Below are 25,033 nucleotides of genomic sequence, written 5' to 3'. Positions count from 1 at the left end.
GTTCATTCCTGAGATGAAATTGTTTTAAAGTTTTTTTGGGGGGAACAACACACCAAAATCTCCAGAACTCCAAGATAGCACACACACCCATAAGTTTAAAACGACATTCTAATTCTTCTTCATCTTACAGGAAGAGCAAGGCTTAGTAGAACTTGTCCCATGGAGGGACCCTGTCACAGGCTCCCATGCTGAAGAAAGGATGAATCGCCGAGAATACCTACAGATGGAAGTCCAAGGGGCAGCAGGCTACGAATTCATGGATTCCAGCTTTTGGTTTGTGGCCACTTGCATCTCAGCCTCAAAGGCACGCACTTCCTCCAGAGACATGTCTGTAATAGGCAGAGATGCCTGATTGCACACTCACGAGGAACACTCTTCCCCCCTGGCAGCTCTCACCACCCCAAGATAGCCATGGAGCATTCTTAGGATACATACAGCACAAGCATTCAAAGTATATGCATAAAATATACACAAAGACATACAAATATAGCAAAGTAAACGCAAAGAATATTCATCTACAGTATCTATGACATTACAAAAATAAATTCTACCAAATACACATGTACAAACACGATAATTAACACATAGACAGCTATGACTATAGCCAAAAGGATGCACACACACCCACATAATGAGCCAGGTGCAGGTAAGAGCATAGCCATGAAAACGTGTATAAAACACACACCTCATGCAGAAGCTTAAGTTTATATACAAAGAGAGAGCCTCAAATCCCAAATAATGATTCCAATGTAAACAGGGAAATAAGGTGCCAACATTTCCATGAAAAACAGTCTTTAATGTGATGAAATAAATGTCAATGATTAACTTATTTCCACATCAGCAAGCCAGACAGCGTGCCCTGCATTGCACGGGTCACTCCGACAGCTCGTTCATAGGTGGAAAACATTTTATATTGAAATTAAAAGTAAAGTCTAGTCTTTAAAGGACAATAGTCTTGCAATATTGAAAATCAGAACCCAACAAACGGCCAATGTCTCGATGCATAATTTAATATAAGTCCTCACTTCTTAAAGCAGACTAAAGTCATTCACGCGGACGAACACGTCTCTCTGCAACTTCACAGTAGGAGATGTCCGAGTGGCCTGTGCGATGCAGGGCATGCTGTCTGGCTTGCTGATGAGGAAAGAAGTTAATCACTGACATTTATTTCATCACATTAAAGACTGCTTTTCATAGAAGCATTAGCATTTTGTTTCCCTGCTTATACTGGGAACCTTAGGTTTACCCATCACTCTAAAGCATGCACATGTATTGGTATGGGATTACACACAAACCCACAGGTGCACAGTCACAAGTCACATGCAAGACAGACAGACATATTTAAATCAGATCAGGTACACAGCAACCAAAAAAATGTACAATGATCCGTTTCGCACCCAGCCAGGAAGTAAGTGGTCATGCACAGTAACTCCAACTATCACACAAACATGAAAATGCACAGACTTGCATACATAAGTGCAGACATATGCGTGCACCTACTAGGTTTGTCCCCAAGGTAAGTGCAGAGCAGCAGACTGGTGCCAAGTGCAGGTGTTAGTGTGGTTATAAGAGGAGCTCACACAGAAAACTCCCTGCCACTACAGCAAATTATAGCACATCTCACAGCCAAATAGGACCACCTATTTCCATCAACACAGAATAAAATATTTTTAGTCCTAGTATGGACTTCACTGACCTTTCTCCAACAAAACATATCATACTATTACATGGATTCTCTACAGGGTGAAGGTATGAATCTGAAGGAAGAGAAAGAAGATAGATCAGAAGCTATAGTATTTAATCTCGGCTGCACCTGGCAGGAGGCCGGAACTGTGCATGACTGCAGCCTGCAAGGGCAGTTCACAGCTCCTGCAGTCCCAGCTTCTTCCAGGAGTCACTGCAGGGAAAGGCTGTAAGGACTCTACTGCCAGAGGTCCTGACTCGGTCTCCCCCATACGGAGATATTGCAGGAAATAAAGTAAGAGTGCTGCCTAAAGGGAATCCCTTCAGCTTCTGCAGTCCCAACATCTCCCAGCTAGAGTCACTGTGGAGAATATGAGCAAAGTACTGGCTATGCTCAGAAGCACCTCCAATGCAACATGTAGACCTTGCTGTAAAAAAAAAAAGGTACAGGGCTGCTGACTTGGAAAAAGTTTGTAGTTTAAATGGTTGTCCTTCCACAAAGAGTCACTGTAGGGGGAATGGCTGAGGAGCAGCGGCTACAGGAGAGCTTATAGCTTTCTTCAGTCCCAGCCTTTCCCAGCAGGAGCCCCTGTAGAGAATGGTATATGACTGTAAGCTCTAAGGGAGGAAGGGGCTGCATTACTAGAGAGATCCCTATATTTTGGAAACTCTCCCCCCCACCCCCCAAAAAAAAATTCATTTCTCTTGGATCAGTTTTGTATGACAATCCGGATTCCCAAGTAGCACTTTGCTAAGCTTCACTCAGCCTGGGAAAATCCGTCATGCTACCTTGGCTCAGAGGTCGATACACAATGCTGTGGTCGGTGGTACATTTTAACCCTCTTCCACTACACCGTCAAAATCTCTAAAAGGTATTTTAACTGCCCCAGCTTTGGGCTTTCAGGAGACCGTTCAGGCAAGAGACAAGGAAGTGAGTTTAACACAAAACCCATAGGAGGCTTTTCAAGCAGAAAAAGAGCAGGGCAAGCAACACCAACTCCCAGCCCCGCAGGGGCTCTAGCTGCTCACTTTCTCACCGGCCGGGTTGGATTATGACAACAGAAGATGCAGACATGAGGACGGAGGTGAGGGGTTTGCAGAGTCTCAACCATCAATACAATAATGTTAAAGGATTCTGGGGGAGGGTCAATGGGCCTGACAAAAGTTACGGTGCCCTGGGCCAGAATGTGTATCAGGACTCCGACAGAATGTCTTGCTGCAAAACTGGGCAGCGGAATAGACTTGCCAGCTTTTACCATTTCTTCGGGGGAAGGAGACCCGCATTCTGCGGTCTCAGAAGAAAAAAAAAGATTTCTACAGCAGGAAGGCTGGGGCGGAGGGGCCCCGGTATATTTATTTACCACAGACAGCGGTATCAATGGGGGTGGGGGGGGAGGATCTGAATGGGTGAATTCAGGCCACGAGAATTCATAAGAACAGGAGAGCAACATTCAGTGCTTCTTTGTCAAAAAGTGTGAAAAAAAAAATCACATGTAAAGAAATAGGGAGTCAGGAGGACTCAGGCCACAATGGTGGAAGTGAGCAAGCTGAAAATACATGCAAAAGGAGCTGTAACCAGTATTTTGGCAGCACACATTCTGGGGAAGGTGAATACTTAAGCGGGCTGATTAAGAATAAGTTTGAAGATGGGAGAACGAGAATTAAAACGACAGCCTCCTCATCCAATGTTTTCAGGGTCCGATTCGACACCCAAACCCAGGATGTCTTGAGCTGACAGCCCGTAAGCTGAAAGGCTGCTATTTTTTTTTTTAGTTCAATAATTTAAAAGTTTCATGAATAGAGTGAGTTTTACTCTGGGAACAATCTGTGTGCTGATGTACAGATCCCACGTAAGCATCGGCTCAAGCAGTTTCAGATATTTTTCCTGCAGGGCACACAATGCTAGCGACAGTTTCTCGTCTAGACATTACGGGGGGGGGGGGTCTAATGCTGTAACAGCCGCATAAGAAGTTGGCAAAAACGTACGCAAGTTTGCTTTGAAAATTACCCCAACAAAACTAGCTGTGCACAATTAGATCTGCTAAAATGGATGCGGAAACAGTTTGGGAAAATGTTTGCACAAAACAAGCACAGACTCCGCCTCCCCAGGAAACGCCTCCATTCGGTCTGGGTCAGCTTACGAGTGTATACGGGGCATGTGCACGTTAAGTTACTCCCATGTCAGGCAGGCAACTTTATAACCAGCCTTTTCCATGGGGAAATCATTGCTTACCCACAGAGACAGCTCTGAAAATGAAACACCAACACATTTATTAAGGTGACTAAACTGCCAGCTCTAAACTTCCTTACTCCCAATTCCTAATGGGAATTTAAATTTAGCCCAGAATGCCTTGATGGGACCACATTTTGTGCCTTTGGTTACTGTGTTTCTATAATTTTCTCACAATTAAAACTGTTGACTTAATTGCCGTATGTTCCACCAGATGAGCAAGCAAATTAAAGGCTCTTTCATTCGTATTTGCATTAATTCATTTTTTCCCCAAGCTAAACTGGTTTGAAAGATCGCCCCGAATTTCATCTCTAAAGCGAATGCTAGCTGTCATTTAAATTAGGAGGTTTACTCTCTCCACGCCCCATTCAAATAACCAAGAGAGACATTTTAGACATTAAAAGAGCACCAAAGTTTTATTTAAATAAGATGATCCAGTTTCATAATTCCGAGCTACTGTTTGTTTTATGTCTGCTGAGTAAGAAAGCCTGCAAGATCAGCAATCCTAACATTCCTACATCAGTTCAAATTTGTATTGTAGAAATATGCAAGCTTATGCATCAGGAGATTCCAGATTTCTTTTCTTTTTAATCAGAGCACATTTTGCATATTAGGGCAGATTTTCAAAGAGAGTTACGCGCGTAACCCGGAAAACCCGCTCGAAAAAAGGGGTGGGGCGTCCTCTAGGCTGGGGGATCGTGCGCCGGCACTTGGCCCGCACGCGCAACCTACGCCTGCCTAGAGGCAGGCGCAATGTATTTAACAAAGGTAAGGGGGGAGGGAAAGGGGAAAGCCATCGAGGCTCCCCTAGGGCTCGGTGTGCGCAAGGTGCATCCCCTTGCGTGCGCCGACCCCGGATTTTATAACATGCGCGTGGCTGTGCGCCCATATTATAAAATTGGGCATATTATAAAATCAAAGTATTCTAAGAATAAACAAGTCTTCAGATGCCAGACACGGGAAACTCGCTCCGCACGGCTGCTCACCTAATAAGGTGCTTTCTTGGTATGCCCCCCCCAATGGATGGAGGGGGAAAATGCTATGGAACTGGGAATTTTGTCTTTTCCTGTCACTTCCCGTTTTAAATTACTTCTCCCTCCTGTCTGGACTAACCCATCCTAACTAATAAGGTTTTCCAATGTTTTCAGGGTTGATAGTAAACTGTTAATCTGTTAGTAATTTTTTTTTTTTTCAGTTTTTTTTGGAAGTATCTCAGTTAGAGAGGAGAGAGAGAGAAGGCGACTCACATTCACAAGGCTGAAAAAGAAGTTACATATTCATTAGCCTTAAGTCTGGCAGGGCAGATGTACCCTGTGGTCCAGATTGGTGAAAGAACTAATAGAACAGGCTAGGACAAAATTCTCATTTTCTATACAGAACAATCAAGAATCAAGTATATATATATATATATATATATATATATATATATATATATATATATATATATATATATATAATTTTTTTTTTTTTAAATCAACCACCAAATTTATCAGAAACCTGTGGTACTTTTTGTATTGTTAGAACATGGGAGAACATCAGTGGGAAAATAAAAAGATTCAAATCTGAGGGAGAATTTCCAGACACGACACAGCCTCTCTCTGGTTGATTCTTCCTGAAGTTGTGGGTCACTCAGACTGTTTCCCCCTGAAATGCCATACTGTATGTAAAGAAGCTTCAGGACCTCATGCAATGTGGGACATTCCAAATGCCTGCACGTTTGTGCCTGGCAGAAGAGATCACGCAAGTGTGCAGAAAGATGTGTCTCAATGCTGCATGTGTCTTCAAGGGATTCGTTTTGATTTACTGTTAAAAACAACCTGTTAATGCTGTGCTTCAATTTTTTTTTTTTTTTAATCTAAAACCAATGTTTTCTTTTTTTATTTTGTAATATTGTTGGGAAGGGCATTCAAGAGGCTGAATTTTTTTTTTCCTTAAGCAGATGGTTTAATTCTTCTGCTCTGCCTACGATCGTATCATTTTATCTTCAATGTGTCAGGTGGAAGGTTGTTGATCTCACATGTTGTTCAGGGGGTCTCAGCCAAAAGGCCAAGAAGAGAGAGTTCTCAGTTCATGGGCTCAGAAATTTCACTGGGATTCAGATTTGGTTTGGAACTGGTATGGATGGGGAGGGGATGAGGCTTGGATTGCTCTGCTAGGGAATATTTTGATGTTGTATTTAGAGTTTAAAAAAAGACACCCAAATGTTATTTGATACAGATTTCATATTGGTGGATATATGTTTTTTTTTATAACTTGCTCTGGGCATGAGGTTAGGTTGAGACGTTAAATCTACCTTGCTAAATAAATAAATATTGAAGGCCGAGAAGTGAACAAGCACAGTTGCACAAGAAGGCAGCAGTGACATGGATACTCCATAGAAAAGGCAAAAATACTGCCAGATAAAGCAATAAGCCGGGACCTGGGCAAGTGCAGTCAGACCTGCCTTCCTACACTTACTGCTTGGTGTAAGGCAAACACAACCAGAGCCTGTGGTAAAAGCCCTGGCTGCACACCCAAGCTTGTTGTTGGAACTTTGTCTCATGACATTCTCTATCAAATAAAGTCCTATTTTTATTCCCGACCTCTGGAACCTCATCCCCAGGCTACCAGAAAACAGAGAAGCCACATGGTCTTCAGAATCAAGTAAAAAAAACCAAACAAACAAAAAACAACCAAAACATTCACATGTGATCAATTTTAGTTTCCTATCATGCCTATCTCTCTATAAGAAGAGTTTTGGCACCATAAAAATAACTTTAAAAAAACCCAACTTATTTATTCAAATTTGATAATCTGCCTTTCGTCACCAAGAGAGCGTACAACAAAACAGCAAAAACAAACATTCAAAACAATACTCCTTCATCCCACAATCCCTCCTCCCTCCCCAAAATCATCAATTTAAAAACCTCCCTCCTCATCATTTCCCCCATCGTACTCCGGACAAGCACATCTCCGACATCCCCATTAAACTGGTCAGGCCTCGGCTATCAAGAAATTCCCCCAAAAGCCAACCTTTAAGTTGTTTCATGAGCCGCAAATACTGCCAATCATTACACGCAGGCTCAACTGGAAGCAAATTCCACAGCACAGGACCTGCAGAACTAAAAGCCCGCTTTCTCATGCGTCACTTTTAAAGTGGAGAACGACGACAGCCCCTGTTTCCAGGAATGTAATTTTCTCTTAGGCTCTATAAAAGCCTTCAAACAATCAGTCAAATAACTTCGGAGTCCCTAAATAGAGAGAGATCTGTGAATTAAAGAGAGAAGTTTACACTGAGACCTAGCCTTGACAGGGAGCCAGAGCAGTTTGCGTAAAGCCGGGGTAATATGATCATTTAAGACTAGTTTTGGGAAAGCTCACATATAGTGAATTACAATAGCCCAATCTGGTAATAATTAAGGCATGGACAAACATAACGAAGTCTTTAAAAACAAACAAACAAAAAAAAAAAGATCAAAGCTGACAAATCATTCGCAGGCTGCAAAAAGTGAAGTGAACCACCTCTGAAATCCAAGGCTTCCTGGTCTGCTATTAGACAAATAATGTTAGAGCTCCAAATATCTTTTGGGAGGACTGGACAGGGGCAGAGGCAGGTAGTGAAAAGCCCTTTTGGGAGCTAAGTTTCAAAGCTATTTACATGTGTAAGATAGCCCGGGGCTCTGTGTGCGTAAAAATAACTATTATGTACGTATTTTTTATGCAAAGTGTAGAAAGGCATTCTGGCGGTGGAGCTGGAACATATGTGCTGAGGGGGGGATATGATAGAGGTCTTTAAGATCATGAGAGGTCTTGAACGAGTAGATGTGAATCAGTTATTTACACTTTCGGATAATAGAAGGACTAGGGGGCATTCCATGAAGTTAGCAAGTAGCACATTTAAGACTAATCAGAGAAAATTCTTTTTCACTCAACGCACCACTAAGCTCTGGAATTTGTTGCCCGAGGATGTGGTTAGTGCAGTTAGTGTAGCTGGGTTCAAAAAAGGTTTGGATAAGTTCTTGGAGGAGAAGTCCATTAATGGCTATTAATCAGTTTTACTTAGGGAATAGCCACTGCTATTAATTGCATCAGTAGCATGGGATCTTCTTAGTGTTTGGGTAATTGCCAGGTTCTTGTGGCCTGGTTTTGGCCTCTGTTGGAAACAGGATGCTGGGCTTGATGGACCCTTGGTCTGACCCAGCATGGCAATTTCTTATGTTCTTACCGTTCCAGGCCCTTTTTGCATACTGCAATGCTATTCTCGCTCACCCGACTTCACCCCGCCCTCTGTAGGCCCTTCGGTTTTCCGCCTTCTCAGCGCGTGCTTATTCTCCCCTCGCATCCTTAGCGGCGGCTTCCAGTTAAATCTTGGCGGCCGGTTCAAGATCATCATCCACCCCTTTGAAGGGGGTGAGGGCGGCAAGTTTCAAAACCGCGTGGATGGGAAAATAGCCCGCGGCACTAACTTGCGGATTTCGCAATGCTTTTTCGAAAGCTGAAGTGCATGCGTACTTCCCCCCTTTAAAATTGCCCAAAGAAAAAGCACCAGTAGATTCTGCACCTGCACCAGCAGATGCGAGCCAAACAAGTTTAAGTAAACACAAAACGGCACACGCCCTAACCCCCAGCTGAGGAACACCACATGAACATCTGGGTAAAAGTACATGCACTGTGGAACAACATGTCTACTTCCGGCCTGCAGACAGGGATGGGCAATTTTCCCACAGCTCTTTCCACCCACGTACACAGCCCTTTACAGGAGTAAATAGCTTTTGGAAAAATTGCCCTCTGAATGTTTACATAGCCCCATTCCCACCTCATCTCTCTTCCCTGAGAATCTGATCCTCTGCCCACGCTCAACTTGCAGGCCCACACTGTCTCATCTCCCTGCCTTTCCTCTCTTGGTCCCTCGACACTGGAGCAAACTTCCTCATGACCTCCAAGAGACCTTGCAACTGATTCCCTTCAAAACGAGCCTCAAAACATCTTTCCATGCAATGTGCTTCTCCTCATATTCTGTGTACCATTATCTACTACTACTACGTTGTCAGATTTATACAGTGCCCTGGACTAGGGTGCCACGTAAAAGGTATGAACACCATCTTCTTGAAGTCTTGAATCGTGCCTGATTTTCATGGCTGGCGAGCAGGACTGGACAAGGCCCAGAACCGGAAGGAGCTTTGGCCTGGTCGTAAAGGCTTTGGCCTGATCAAGGCCTGGAAGGCTGGGCAGTGGGGAGGAATGTGACTGTACATTCAGGCAGGGATAAAGGAGTGAGAGAATGACAGGTGAGGTGTGGGAGCCTCATAAGGCTGGAAAGAGAGGCATGAGAGAGCTGCAGGGTGAGGAAGAGAAGCCTGGGAGAGGGCTGCACAGGAGGGAGGTGGGGAAATGGGCTACATGGGAGTAAGGTTGGGAGGGTGGTAGATGGTGAGCGTGTTTTTCCCCTGGTGAGTAATTCTCTGATGAATTTTCAAGTGCTTATTCACGGGTAAGATTGTTAAAAGATAACAACCCAAAGAGGTGAGATTTTGGGGAAGGATTACAGACTTTTCATTTGTTCAAGTAAGCTGGAAAATATTAATGTTTTTGGAAGTCAAATAATTCAAGATCAGAATTTCAAATAGCGGCTCATGCATTTCACATGCTCTTTTTTTTTTTTTTTTGGAAGATTGAAAACAAGATGAACTTAGCTGAACCTTTATTCCGAGTCACAGAAAACGGTGGTTTGGCTGAGATGAGGCAGAGCAATAAGACGGAGGAGGAAGACACAGAGAAAAGACTTTTGCAGAAGGCTGGCATGAAGCTGCGGCAAGGAACAAGGGGAGCACTTTCTCATGGAAGCAAACAACCCGTCGGTCTTGCGAGATTTCCACCTTCAGGTTAGTCAGGCAGGTTATGGAGCGAGGACAATCATCTTTATGATGTCAACTTACACTCCTGCTGAAGATGCACATTTTTAACAACAGAAAATTCCACAAACTCAGGCTTAAAAAGGAAAAACCACAGGTTACCCCTGAAAGGCAAGCATACCATGAAAGGGTCCAGCCTTAGCGGGACACGCTTAAAAAGCCAGAGGAATTTCCCCCTGGTGACAGGGCTTGCTGGAGTGCAGAGGCCGCACAAGTGAAGCTAAAGGTCTCCAGTGATGCCCTCAGAGACCCAGATGCGGTGGCAGCTACTTGGTCATAAAGGTGGTGGCGTGGCAAGCAAGGCTGTCATTCTGCCCCCTCCCATCTTCCGGTCCCACTCCATTACCCCTGTAGTGGTTAAAGCGGCGGGAAGCCAGGGTTCAAAATCCCACCGATGCTTTCTGTGACCCTGGGCAAGTCACGTCACCCATTACAAACTTGGACTCTAAATCCTCTGGGGACAGGGAAATACCTAGAGAGTTAAATCTAACTAAATACAAGAAAAGACATCCCTCTCCCCCCATTACCTTTATGCACCTCTGGTTTCAGTTATTTCTGTTTCGTCCTTCTTTTCATGGTCTTTATCTCAGCTCTGTCTCCTTATTCCTTCTATTCCCCCCCCCCCCGAACTTCTCATCTTCCTCAAACTGCTCCAGCTTCTCGTTTTGCTGATTCTGCCCATCTGTACACAAGATCCCTCTCCCCAGCCCAACCTGTCCTGCCCCCTCTCCTCCTTTCCCCAATCCATCACCCCCCACCACCATTTATGTATTCACTCTTGCTGCCCATCCTTCTCCCTTTCCTCCTCCCCAGCCTGGCTAATTCCTCCATTCTCCCTCTCCCCCCATTCCTGCCCCCGTCTTTCTTCCATCTTCTCATTCCATGAGGCCTGGGGCTTCTCTCCTTCCTCCCTCCCTCTCTCACCACACAGATTTTCCCCATTACTTACCCCTCCCTGGCTCCCCCCTCAAGTCTTTTCTCCACCATATTGAGGTTTTATTATGATTCTGCGGTCAATCAAAAATTGAAATGAGACCCTCCCCATCCCTCTTTCCTCTTCCAGCACTGGTTCGATGAGACTAAGCTATGCCAGGCTGTGCCGTTTATGCTGTCCCCAGGGTGCCCGCTGAGTTCCTCTGGCATCATGAACACAGTACTGGACTCCTGGCCCTGTGCGGCTCGGGCCTAATCAAAACGAGCCATGCAGAGCAGATGGTGTGAAAGAGAAAATGGGGGGGGGGGTCATAGGGGAATAGCAGGGGAAGGCTTGAGAGGAACGAAAACAATGGTATGGGGTCAAGGGAGGGAGGACAAAGTACCTGAAGAGGGGGAGGGGGCAGGTTAGAAGTAAAGAGAACATGACTTAATATTATTCCAGCAGCATTTAAATAGCGATCTAAACTAGGATGCATTAGAATAAATGACGTACGCCGTACAAGCCGTCCCGGCCACAAACCTAAGTGGGTACCTGAGGCAATGCAAAATAAATTGACTCGCCCAAGCGGATGAGCGTCAGTGGGAAAAGCATGGATTTAAAACCAAGTCTTCTACTTCCTAGCCCATTAGCCTAAGCACTAAGCCAGCCATTCCCCCAACCAAGGGGTGGATGCAGCCCACCTCTTCCCCTGATATGATCTGCCGCCTCGGCCAATGTTAAACGATGAAGAGGCGCAGGTGGTTACGCTTAGGGATCCTTTATTTAGAGGCAGCCTTATTGGTCAGCAGACCGCCGACAAACGCCCTCTCCTTTTCTCTACTTCATAGAGGACAGCGCACGGTAAGGGCTCTAGCGGCCATGCTGGAGAGCGCAGATTTGCTCTCCAGCATGGCCGCTATTTTCAAAATCGTCAGAAATTGGGGGCTCTCCCGAAACGATAGGAAAATCCCACGATATTGATCGTGGGGGTTCTCTTATCGTTTTGGGGGAGCCATTGGCCGGCGCCATTTTTAATGATGGCGCCGGCCATCCAGTGCTCCCTCCATGTGACAGAGGCCGGCCAATGGCACGGATACCCTGTCACATGGTAAGGGCAAAGGCCTTCGGCGCCATTTTTATTAGTGGCAGCAGACGGCCCGAGAGCGGGAGATCGCTCCCGGGACCCCCACTGGACCACCAGGTACCTGTAAAATGTTTTGGGGGGGGGGGGGGGGTCGGGAGGGTGGGGGAAGCAAAGGGATTAGTTTTAAAAGGTCGGGGTGGGTTTTTTGTTTATTGGCTCGGGCGCAGCCGATAAACAAAACCGCGATCAGGCCCCGATGAAAAAAACCCCCCACATGTGAATCGGAACCGGAATCCGAACCGGTTCCGATTCACATCTCTAGTGGAGACTGTGAGGGCTACCAGTCCCCTCCCAGAGATGGGCTTTTGTGCAGACACATTTAATTGCAGCAAAGGCAATTAATGTAGTCACTTTCACTGTGCCAATGCCAGATGCCCAGAGATCCGCCTACGACCCAGGAGAGTTATACCTGGGATGGAAGCACTGCTGTTTTCCTGTATCAGAGATCAGCTGGGTTAAGCCCTGTATGCTCTGTTAGGGCAGGGCATGGCCAGACGGCAGAAGTAATCAGGAGAATTGGCTGTGAGGTGTTTTTTTGTTTTTTGGGTGGTGTTTTTTTGGGTGGTGTTTTTTTGGGTGGTGTTTTTTTGTTTTTTGGGTGGTGTTTTTTTGTTTTTTGGGTGGTGTTTTTTTGGGTGGTGTTTTTTTGTTTTTTGGGTGGTGTTTTTTTGGGTGGTGTTTTTTTGTTTTTTTTTTTAACTACAGAACGCTCTTGCTTTGCTCACTTACCGCACCACTCATCTACCCAGGCAAAGGCTTGGCGATGACCAATCAGTAAAATGTCTCGGATCACCTGGAATTCAACAGGGCAAAATTATCCTCAGGTGAAAAAAAAAAATTAAAGAGATAACAAAAGCACAACCTAGCGGCACGAGGTGAAGTTGTTTAATGTCCCCTGCCCCAACAATTCATCAGCTAGTTTCGGGGTTGACGGGATGAATGGCAAACTGGGAAACATGAAATGCTAGAAGCTGGGCAGGCAGAGGATGCAATTAACTGGCAGCTGAGCTGATCTAAAATAAAAGTAATAACTAAAAGTCCTCGCGGAAATGCAGTGCCCATGCAGCTGGATGTGCCCAGGATGCTACCCAGAAGACATAGGTGGCCAGATGTTTGGGCAATGGCCAAAGTAGTTATTTAGAGCAGGCTGCAAGCTGGAAATCCTAGCAAAAACTCAGATGCTCAGATAGCCAGGTCCATTTGGCATGCTACACAGGAAGCCAGATGTTTGTGCAACAGCCAATACTGGTATGAGGTAGCTATTCTAATTATTCCAAAGCTTTCTGGGCAGACCTGGGAAGGGTGGGGTGCTGGGTGTGAATGAAATGGTGGATCCTGTGTGCTCATCTGCCTAAGATGGTCGAGTTCAAATGTGGAAGATGACAAAATATCCTGGATAAGGCGCACTCTCTTATAAGCAGTCATGCTCTACAGCTGACAGCTAGGATGTATCCACGCAGTATGGACAGGAATAACCTGGCAGGCCGGATGGGCCGGCTGGTTTCTTCCTGCCACCTTTACTGTGTTACCACGGGGGGTCAATTTTAAAAAGGCTTGTGTGGTTAAATTCAGCTTTTAACCGCATAAATCTAACCAGCTAATAAAAACTTCCTGTCCAGCTAAAGTATGGACAAAATTACTGTGCACACAGATTGGGCCGGTTAGAAAGAGCCAGCTTGAGGTTTTCAAATTCAGAGCCAGATTTACTAAACTGCGATAAGGCGATACTGCGAGTTAAACAGCACGAGAGGCACATTAAATGCCGTTTATCATGCGATATAACACAAGATTTCCTCCCCCCCCCATGGAAATAAGCTGCTTTGCATGCATACATTTTCCTAATGCGTGCAAAGAAGCTTATGCAAGGCAATCCTATGTTAATCAAATAACGCAGCTGACTTAGAAAAAAAAACAAACCAAAAACGTCAGCCCTGTTATTTTAGCAGGTTTGAGGGAGCTGGACGTTTTTTTTCCTTGGGAGCATCGGGCTGCTAACACAGGTCAGTGATAATCCTGCAGAAAAATTAAAGGGCCAGAGGCCCAAACATCCCCTCTCCCCCAAGGCACAAGTGACACCAGGGGTCAATGGTGACCCCTGTCTGCCCCCCCCCCCCCCACCTTCTGAGGTGGCACTGGTCCCCTGAAATAAAAAAAAATAAATAGAACCGCATGGAGGCAGCCTGATCCCTTCCCCACCCCCTCCCCTTAAATCCCAAAAATGCCTCCTTAGCCATTCGATCCCCCCCCCCCAATCCAAATAAAATTAAATCCCTGGGATCTAATGCTTCCTCACCCCAACCCAAAAAAAAGTTGCCTTGGGGGTCAGCCAGATTCCCACCACCCCGACTCCCCTCTGCACCTCAAAAAGAAGTCACTGGGCTTCAGTGGGCGCCCTGGAGCTCCCCCTAATTCTGGGCCCGTCGATGCCATTTCTCAAAATGGTGAGGATCCCACCTTGCCCCCTATCACGTGACAGGGGGTAAGGTCCAGAGAGTGGACTCTGGCCGTGTGGCCTCCCTTCCCCCCCCTCCCCCCAGCTCACCTTTTCTGCCTTTCAATAGAATTCCCGCTCACCTTGTGCACAAACTGCTCCACTCGTGTCTGCAGGCCCCATACATCAAATTTAACAGTGACCAGCTTGTAGGAGCACATGACAGGGTGGGTGTGCTCCCGCCAGCCTTCTCTTAGAGGTCCACGTCCCATCTTTGTGGAACAGAAATATCGCAAATCCTAGGGAGGAAAACAGGTTCGTGTTATGGAAAGAAGCAAACCTTTCCACAATTCTTGACCCCTTATTAAGCTCTTCTGACCATGCTTCTGCCCCTTGGGGCAGATCACAGAGTAATCTCGTTAGCAGCATTTCTGCCTGAACCTCTGGATCATGAACTACCATTGCTTGCACTGCACAGCAATTTAGGGAATAGTTCGCAGATACTTCCCTCATCACCATCCTCCTCCAAAAAAAAAAAAAAAGTGGTGGCACTGGAGAGGCGGTCACATCTCTCTCTCTCTTCTGCATCTCCTCAATCCTCTCCAGCTGGAAGAGTACAGTCACTGTTCATGCTCCCCCTCTCTACAGTAACCCGCCAGGGAGGAACATTTATGGGGGACCCAACCTAGGCCTGTTCTCTACCTTTTGGTAGCCAGTATTACCTCTGAGCTCTTGTAGTACCGCTCCGGGATCTCATCGTAGGCGATGTCCAGGAAGGAGACCTCGTGTTCTCCCTCAGCCTGGTTGCAATTAAAAATCTGGAAGAGTACCAGAGAGCGCATGAAGTATTCCCAACTCAAAGACAGCAAGCTAAAGCAGACTGCTAGTGCCAGCTCAGCTACACCTCTGGTCTGAAGCTTAAGCCTGCCCATGGCAGCTTAGATGCACACCTCTGGGGCTCATTTTGCAAGCTCCAGCTCAGATGCATCCACTGGACTCAGACCCAGTACCAATTTAATGAGACCTCCGATTCTCAGATTGCTAGTGCCAGCTCACATCGACAGACTTGGAGCTTTGACATGGGATACGTCTGTCTTCTGATTGCCCCAGATTGTCTTAGGGAGACTCATGGGCTTTTTCTGTTCATTTGCATTCCTTGGGTGTTGAAGAGTCTCCCTTGCTGGCCCTTAGGCACTGCATCTGTGTGCTTTGAGGAATCGTAGTGTGCATGATTGACTCTTAGTTATCAATTTGGTCTAAGCCTCCTTTTCTTATTGTTATACAAACAAGCTAGGAAAGCATGGAGAGATATGGCTTCATCAGTGCTTTTTAACACAGATTTGTAGAAGGGGTTCTTACATTGCATGCTGTTGCATCCGGTACCTCCCTTGACAATTTGCTTAAGACATTTCATTGATATCAACACATTGCCCAAGAGAATTCTGTTATTAGATGAAGGAAACTTGACTGCGTAATAAGTACATTTCATGAGTGAAAGCACAGGAATTTCTTACTCAGTCTGTCTCCATGAAGTACGGGGTCCATGCTGGCAGTTACTGTTCTTGAAATGTTGCCAAACAACTCCCATTTATAACAACCACCCCCACCGTCCCCGCACCTCCATTCCCCCCCTCCCCCCCACCACAGGACACTGGGAGGGTGGGGAATGGAGGTGCACTAGCATCTCTAGACAGAAATATTTGGGAGAGCAACAGAAGGGAAAATTTGATATGAACGCGATACGTCAAACATGGCACCCTCGGAGATTTCATGGGCAGGGAGGAGATCCCCTTCATAAACGCGGGAGATCAAAAGACGCATGTGGCATCACGATTATATCCCTTTTGGGATCTTAGGTGGCAACAGGTAAAAGTAAATCAGGCAGGGCCTGTGAGACAGTACATGCTTCCTGGACCTCCGGAGGCCCCACACGGGTTTTCTAGGTAACAGGAGGCCACCGAGGCTGGAAGAGGTGGGAGTGACCAGAGGACCTGCCAGCATACAGGACTCTCACTGACTTTTTAAAACATTTTGATCAATGCAGCTGCTTTTAAAGCCTTGTTGAGAGGGGAGACGGCCCTCGGCGCCACCTTGTGCTAGGGTACAACTCACACATTCCTACAGCCAGCCCTGTCCCCCCCAGCATGGACCCTGCCTTTCAATTGGCTATAAAAACATTAATAGGAGGGACATGTGTATATTTGGTGACTCTCTGTTCCTGCTTTGGAGAGTTGGTTTTGCCCCCAGACAAGATAGATGGATGGGTGGACTGACAAGAGAGACAGAGACCCCTTTTGCATCATCCCATATCTTGGAAAGCATAAAAAGCATCAAAGGGAAAGAACACAGAGTTGTGTGAACACTTCATAATGCATTCTCTTCTGGTTTCATCACAAACACCTTTTAAGAAAATGTTTGATGACATCACACGGTGCTCTGACCTCCCTGAGATGTCAACTGATCTGACCTGACCTGTCCTTTTTCCCCGTACCGAGGAAAATAAAAACAGGGGGGGGGCCACATACAAAGTGTGAGCCAACAAGGGGCACGATTTCTGTGGTAGAAATTGGAATGAAATTAAATGAGTGGACAGAGAGAGAGAGACACAGACGGTCAGATGGTGATTTTACAAGGCCTGCATCCCTGCAGGAAACTAGGGCCAAAACAGATAGAAAGTATAAAACGTAGAAAGGCAGAACTTACGTTTTCACTGTTCCCGCAGTTATTGGCGTACCTGGTCTCTATGTGTATGGAGAACTTTGGCAAGAAGGAGCACTGCAAGGGAGAGAACGGATCATTAATGAAAGCTGTACAGGCCCGAGCATCTGTAGCCTCACCGCTATACACAGAGTTAAATTCGCTGCTCCTACAATTTAGGTCCAGATGCACCAAAAGGTGTCCCCCTCCACCCCCCAGACACAAAATGGGAAAACCCTTTAGTACAGCAGGCCCTCAATCAGAGAAGAAGTTTAAATGACGTATTCAAGGTCACACATGTGAAGGGTAGAACTGAAGCGGTGCACTAACTTGCACCATCCCTTACAGTGTTACTGAATAAAAGCTGCAAGCTGGCTCTAAAAAAAAAAGAAAGAGTTTGGGCAGGCTTTTCTGTAAATAACCTTTCTGAGGCCGTTTTTCTCTTCTTTCCTCCCCGAGGCTGGTCTGTATTGCTAGTCTTTTGACTGCGTGCGTCTTGCTTTGTTTTTAATTATGCATGTTGCATTGTTAGCCGCCTAGAGCCCTGGCGTCGGCAACTCAAATACCGATAAATAATATTCCAGTCTCTATGTTCACTGTGTCATTCGCCAATGGCTCCACAACTAAAGAGAAAAATTCCATCAAGAAAAACAACACCTCAGATCAAGAAAGCTGCTATTTTATTATTAAGCATGAGCATGGTTTTATGACCTGGGGTGATCTGTCCCACCGCATCACCCCCCCCCCCCCCCCCATTCTTTCTCTGGCCTACCCACACTCCTCCAGTGAAGGATACTGCAAGCGTCTTGCAGCTTCATTTAAACTGCTTTGAGCACAGCATGCAGAAGTTATGGGAATTTGTATCTGAAAGGCATAGAAGACCTTGGATGGTCACCCCCCCCCCCCCCCCCCAAAAACAAATGTGACCTTTTTTCTCTTTTTCCCCGACAATTTCCTTTTACATCTGTGGATTTCTGCATCCTACTTACAGGGGTGCCCTTCAAGTTTTTCTCTGTCTCCATCTGCTGGAAGGGAGGCATAACCCAGCAGTCTGGGCAGATCTGGACGTACAGGGAACTGTGGATTTCTGGATCAGGTGGAACCAGGGGCTGGGAAACCTTTCCTCACAGCCAGCCGGGAGGTTTTTCGCCTCTATTTTACCTTCCCCTCCCCATTTCAGTCTGGCCATTGCGGCGAGAGTCCTTGGCTAGGACCTGTGAATGAGGCCTCCCTCCAGAGCCCTGAAATCACGGGCTCTAAAATCCATGACTAGGACCCTCTTCCCCCCTTCCGAGGCTGTGAAAGCCCCTCCCTCTGGAGCCTCCCCCAGTCCTGGTCAACCCAGGGAGCATGAAGCCTGAACTGGGAATTGAATTAAAGGACCATCCGCATGCCAGTGCACGGCGAGGCCAATGAGCCAGGCCCCCCCTTCCTTCCTGTTTATCATTTCACCCTTAACAATGCAAGCACGAGGACAGTAATCGAAGCCCATTCGTGCGAGTGAAACAGATTCTATCCATGCAGAAGTACCCGCATACCTCATCAATACAGATACATTTAGGTCTAGAGGCATTCCTGGAGAGGGCTTTGCTCAGGGGAGGCACTTACAGGAGTCGATTTGAACAATCATAACTCCCTGTGCAAGTCTGCCTTGAAAAAGTTACCCGTACAAAAAGCAGGCTCAACTTTGTGTGGGTATTTTTATTTGAACAAAAATCAAAGCAAAAAAAAAAAAACAAACAAACCACCCATGCTGTCTTGCTTGGATTATTCCAGCAAACACTGCGAGTAAAAACCATCTCCAGGTAGTTTGATCATCTACTCCAATGTGTATTATGGTTTCTTATGGGATTTCAAGCATTGTACGAAACCTATTAAGTAATAATAATAATAAAGGAATATAGTAGATGACAGTAGAAAATGACCAGCTGAGCTATCCAATCTGCCCAGGTATTCTTGTCCAGCTGCCAGCCATACAGTGTGCCCACTGTAAGATATCTTCCCTTATCTAGGACAAAGGACATATTTTGTCATTTTCCTCCTTCATAAACTCCATTCCATTGACTGGATGACCATACAAGGATCCTCTATTTAGTTCATACCCAGCACCCCCTACTTTCTTTTGTCTAATCCCACAGCTTTGTAATAATCTAAACAGCTACCAATACCAGCACGGTTGTTGCCTGAACATCTGGCTCCCCAAGGTCTTTCTGACAGTATCTTACCAACCGGATGCAATGTGAGGCAAGAGGTGAAATCACATGCTTTTAATACTTGGGAAGTGCATCAAAATCCTTCATTAATAGGTTAAATAAAGCCAACTGTTGTAACTTGTTAGACAGTAGCACGTTCTGAGGCCTAAGGCCAAGTGTTGAGTGCTTCTAGCACCTGGGCCATGTACTGAAATCCTCTTATGGGGAACTGGCACTTATTAAGAATCCAGAAGCCCATTAAGTAGGCATTTTCATGAATACTGACGTTACCACACTGGAAACCAATCTGCCACTCTCCCGCACGTGGGTGGAAAACGCCCACGAGAAGAGGAAACTTGGCATCCATAACAGTGCATAAGCAGAGCCTAGTCATAGTAACAGAGAAATGCCTGTGTGATCAGCACATGCATGTGTGACCACAGGAGCAGAGAGGATTGGGGGGAGGAAGAATGAGGAGCAATCGGGGCGGGAAGAGTATGATAACTACCATTTTCTCTACCCCACACGTCTACACATATATTCAGTACCCACCAGCTCCCTCAGCCCATGCATGAGCCACTCACAAGCACTTTGGCCACTCTGCCCGCCATCTTGCTCACAAGCACTGGTTTCCACCTTTGGCCCCCAATGGGGGTCAATAACAGAAGTCTCCGTCATGATATCTCTGCATATTTTCTATTTAAAATAAAACACCTCTTTTCTTTCTGCATTTTCAACCTACTCAGCTGAAATGTCAGCAGAGGTGAAGCGCATTATGGCGTTGTGGAGGTATTGTTAAAACCTCATGACATGTTGTAGAACATTTAGGAGGGTCAGGCCAGTATTTTCCATGCAAATGGTTTCTTCCTTTGAACTCTGGACAGCAGCGTTAACAACAACATTGCGCTTAGCATGTGCCATTATAGGAGGACTAGAAATTATTAAATAAAACTGACCATTTTCTCTGCACTGGGTTTGTCCTGGTTTTACTCCACTGCATCTGTGAACTAGTCATCTCTTTCTGATGAGAAATCGGAACTGACATCAATAGATGCAATGATGTAAACTCCAGACTGGTTCAGCCTGTCTGGACAAAGTGGAGTCAGTTGGTGACCCTACTGGCTAATTAAAATTAGAATCCAGTTCAGAGCATTTTGCAAACCAGGTAACACTCAACCAGCATTTCATAAAAATGTCCTTCATGATTATTTTCAAAAGCTAAGAGCTATGTGCCAACTGGGCACTTCGAGCACGAGGCTCATGACAGCGTCTCACAAATAGTAAATCTTGAATTTTATCAGCCATGGCAGTACTTCATCAAGAGCCCTTTGTTCATTAGATGACCTCAGTGCTTCTGCCACCAGCTCAGAGAACCTGTCCATTTTACCTGGAAAGCTCAATTCCTTAGCCCTCTGGTTTCCCCACCTGCCTGGCCCCTTAGCTCTTGCTACTGGTCACTCCCAAGAGACTCAACACTTTAGTGATATTACATCCTGATCTCTACTGCTTACACGTTCTCCTTCCTTTGTCCTTTTCAATAGACTGCTTCTTTCCCAAGTGCTCTATCCTAACAGTCACGGTGCTGCCACCCTAACACCCCCCCCCCCCAATCGGTCTCCATATCCCATCTGAACACATTCTGATCAGGTTCTGGTTTTCCAAATCCTATCCCTAAGCAATCCAGTCCAAATAGTTTCTCTTTTCCAAGGAAAGCCAGGACTGCAGAGACCAGAACACACTGGGTTATAAGCAAGAAAGCCAGGACCGGAACCCCTGAACTTAAGAGGCTGACATCCCTCCCACACCTCTTCTCCACCATCAGTCTTTATTCTGAGACTGTCCTCCAGCTGCAGAAGCGCGAAAGCCGATCAGCTGCTAATAACTGTCTGAATGTTCCTGTACTTACTGTGTATTCTGAAGCAGCAGGAGACGCAATTCCAGGAAATGTAAGGCAGAGGGAGATAATGGGAAGAGAAAAAAAATATAATAGATTTAACTGGGAAGATACATAGGATTGTACAAAACACCACCTTGCTTGCTGTTCCTAAAGCAGACTTCTTACACGCTAAAGCAGAACTGCATCCTGCATGTCTTAAAACAGATCTCCACTTCTGGACTCTACTCTTTACTCTGTTGGTCTTATTCCTAGGTCTCCTTTATTTTCTGCCCTGAAGTGAAATTAAACTTAGAAAATGAAAAGGTGGCTCTTACTTATTGTATTGGCTCTGTTTGATAACACTGGTTAACATTTGACTGCACTGCCACTTCCATTCAGTTAGCCGTGAGAAAAACAAAACAAAACCCTAGGCATCTGAACAGGAGTCGGGACAAGTCCAACAGGACCCTGTTAAGGTGAAAAAAAAAAAAGCCCAACCCCAGATAAGTATAGGGCCTAAAATATTGTAAACCCATCTGGGTTTGCCTCCTCTAGGTCCGACAGAAATATTTCCTCGTCACAGCAGGGGCAGACTGAGGCATAAGGAAGGGAAAGAACTTGCTGAAATACAGGTAGGAAGCGGACAAAGCTCCTGGATGGCAGACGTTTGCTCTAACCACAATTCTGGTGATTCTGGGCATCTACAGTGGGGTCCGTCCTTATAATAAAGAGGCTGGGACACAATGAATGCAACAGCCCATAACCCCTCCTCGCAGCTGAAATTTCTCCCATCCTTACGCCTGCTCTAAAGCTGCTTTCCTCCCTAACACCTACTTGCAGGTTGCATCTCACTCTTTGTATCTCCCACTTCACTTTTTCTCTCTCTTTTCTTATCCCCCCCCCCTCTTGTAGTCTGCAGATCAAACTCACACGTGGCCCAGACAGAGTAACTAGACTAAGTAAATTCCTCTCTTTCTGCAAGATTCTGTCTGGAGTGGCCTTGCTGTTGAGATGGAAAAAGGCACCTTTTGTGCATTTCATTGTCATTACATCTCTGCAGTCCAAAGGCAGAATGCTGGTGAATCCAAAAAGCCCCCTCGTAGTGAGCCCCACCCTTACCCCGTAGGATAGCTGAGAAGGCATAAGAATGCAAGATGTGCCATAATGGGTCAGAGCAAAGGGTCCATGAAGCCCGGCATCCTGTTTCCAACAGTGGCCAATGCAGGTCACAAGTACCTGGGCAGGATCCCAAAAGGCTGATAAGCAAGCAGCATGGAATCTATCACTGGGAGGAAGGCCAGAGACGTTCTTAGTTACCCTGGCAGAATGTGAAAGGTCTCCATGGGCACAGTTCAGCTCTGCAGACACGTCTGTGCCTATTAACACCACTTTTCAGGAATAAAAGAACCCGAGATCTTCTGCATTTGGCTGAATTCTGAAGTGCTCCGACACATCAGCAGACATCGCTTAACAAAAGCAACGAGTGCTGCTTGCTCGTCCCCAGAGCATTCTCTGCTCTTAACAATCCACAATATAAAAAAAAGAATAAAAGAGGATGCGTAGGAGAGGACAAAGGGAAAGCTGGAAGACTCGCGTCTGTCTTCAGATGCGGAGATGGGGGAGGGGGAAAAAGTGGTTCAAAATTAAATATCTCCCCCCCCCTTAGAGAATGCAGCACCAAGTCATGAAAAAGAGAGAGAGAGAGAGAGAGAGAGAGAGAGAGAGAGACAGATCTCTATATATGGGGAAAGGGTATCAGAGACTCGTATTTGCCATGCCTAGGGATGTTGTTACATAAATGGCTATGCACACACTTATGTAAAATTACATATGTATATGCATATATACACACACACACACACACACACACATACTTGCACGCCCCATTCTTATAGACATATGTATGTGCAGACCAGTATTTTCCAACTCAGTTGTGGAGGTACGCCTAACCAGCTTGGTTTTCCCCGAACAGACACAATGACTATGCAGGAGACTGGATTTGCATGCACTGGTGACCCAGTGTAAGCGAATCTCACACATACTCATTCCAGATATCCCAAAACAGAGACTACAGTACCTGAATGTAATCCGCTTTGAAGTGGCTGAAAAGCAGAATGTTAATTAAATAAATAAAACAACTGCCCCCAAGGTATGGAATAACACTCTAGCAAACGAGGAAGGGCATGAGAAAACAAGTTACCTGCGATGGCACTTAGATGCTAGAGCATGCATGCACATGAGCAAGAGGTATGTTACCTGTGATGGTGTATGGATAATAGTTCCAAGCTTTCTCGGAGATGTAGAATATTCTTGGCACCACCACCCGGGCCCAGCTTGGCAGTTTGCTGTGGAAGAAAACAAATTCCAAGAGCTTATTTTGTTTATTCAAAGACATCCAAGGAGCCTCTCCCCCAAGGAGTGTCAAGAAAGAGCAAAAGGATTTACTGAAGCATAAACTCTGCCAGTCCCTCAATTCAAGGAAGGCCTTTGCTTCTCTTCCTCTTCTCCTTGCCACACATCCCCAGGGTTATTCATGGAATGGTTCTCACCAACATGGCATCCCCCCTTCACCCATGTCACAGCTTTCAAATCCCCTCAATGTAATCAAACCTAAAAGTCACCTAAAAGCATCACTCCCCACCTGAGCAGAGCTTCTCAATCGGTCAAAGACTTCTCTATCATGGAGAAAAATTGGTTTGCCGAAGGTCACATGGGCAGAGAGTAGAACTAAAAGCCCCAAAGATCTCTTGACAATTACTGACTGCTCTAATCATTAAACCATGCCTTTCCCCCTATCTTTGCAGGGTTTATTTTTGGCGCTAAAATGGTATCATCAATAATGTCCCAGTACAATACTGCATCATATATATGCTTGTGCTGGTCAGTTACATTGTCGTTATTTGTCTGTAGCCACCAGATGGCACACAGATTAACAAAATGTGCACTGTCCATAGACAATATGCTCCATCTCTCTTCTTTTAATTTAATATATCAAAACAGCATTTATCTTTTCCAATTTTATTTGGTTTTGAACATTCTCATCAGTTGTGAACCATATAAACTGAGCAATGCTGGGTATTTTTTGCTAATAAGCTCTGTATGCAAAGCCCCGTCTCTCACGCTCCCACACAGGGACAGGCAGGCACACACACACGCATAAGTGCACACGCACACAGGCAACCCTGAGCACATACAGACACACACACACACACACAAGGGTCCCCGTGCACACGTGCAGAGACTCCCCCCATACACACACACCTTCACCCACACCCAAACACACTGGCTCACATCCTCACATCCAGGCTTCCGCTCACACATACAAATACACACCCCGGGCCTCTTCTTCATCCAATGTGGGAAGGGGTACGTGTCAGAAGTCTCCTTTGGCCACCGTGGGATGGGGTCCCTGTGGCAGCCATCCTGCAAGCCTCTTCAGCTGCCACAGGATGAAGGTGATGCCCAATATGCAGTCAGGGTAGTTTATAGAAAGATCCTCTAAGTTTCTGTTAATTACTTAATCAAATTAAATAATATCACCTTTGTTTACTTTTTTAAATTTGTATCTGTTATGGACCAGACAACTGAAGTAATTCCAGGCACTTTCACTAGTGCAGTTCTATAAATACATACAAAGTTTTAAAGTATGTATATGCTTTTGTATACATAGAACAAACAGCCACTACCCTAAGATACATATCCAGAGACAGTCACCACTGGAGATGCTAACAAATACCTGAAATATACATCTGCAGACAAACACTATTACACATCCATAGAATGTACCCAATGAGAGATACATACTGCCACACAACCAACGATATATAAACAGGAATACACACCCCACATCACTGGAGATGCTCACCTAGAAACATGTATTTATTTATTTATAAATTTTATATACCGAGGTTTAATTAACAGGATAAATTATCACTTCAGTTTACATTACAACCAGCAAAAATATAACAGAGAC

General features: G+C 45.6%; 1 protein-coding gene across 6 annotated transcripts in view; it reads right to left on the bottom strand.

Annotated features, from left to right (window-relative positions):
- LOC115075605 (cytoplasmic phosphatidylinositol transfer protein 1-like) overlaps positions 1-25,033 on the bottom strand; it is a 124,493-nt gene that overhangs the window by 9,687 nt on the left and 89,773 nt on the right. For 3 of the 6 annotated variants that reach the window (XM_029576156.1, XM_029576158.1, XM_029576155.1), the window contains 6 exons: positions 23,317-23,405; positions 21,091-21,098; positions 16,999-17,070; positions 15,018-15,113; positions 14,439-14,594; positions 12,594-12,657 (listed from right to left, as the gene is read on the bottom strand). In XM_029576156.1, coding sequence (XP_029432016.1) covers positions 12,594-12,657; positions 14,439-14,594; positions 15,018-15,113; positions 16,999-17,070; positions 21,091-21,098; positions 23,317-23,405 — 485 coding nt within the window. Of the gene's footprint in view, positions 1-221; positions 330-1,696; positions 1,758-12,593; positions 12,658-14,438; positions 14,595-15,017; positions 15,114-16,998; positions 17,071-21,090; positions 21,099-23,316; positions 23,406-25,033 lie in introns of all 6 variants that reach the window. The other 3 variants (XR_003852566.1, XM_029576159.1, XM_029576160.1) reach the window with 3 other exon arrangements.

This window comes from Rhinatrema bivittatum, chromosome 14 (assembly GCF_901001135.1).
Source record: "Rhinatrema bivittatum chromosome 14, aRhiBiv1.1, whole genome shotgun sequence".
In the NCBI taxonomy this organism is placed as follows: domain Eukaryota; kingdom Metazoa; phylum Chordata; class Amphibia; order Gymnophiona; family Rhinatrematidae; genus Rhinatrema; species Rhinatrema bivittatum.
Note: the sequence above shows the minus strand (reverse complement) of the source record. Positions and strands in the feature narration are given on the sequence as shown.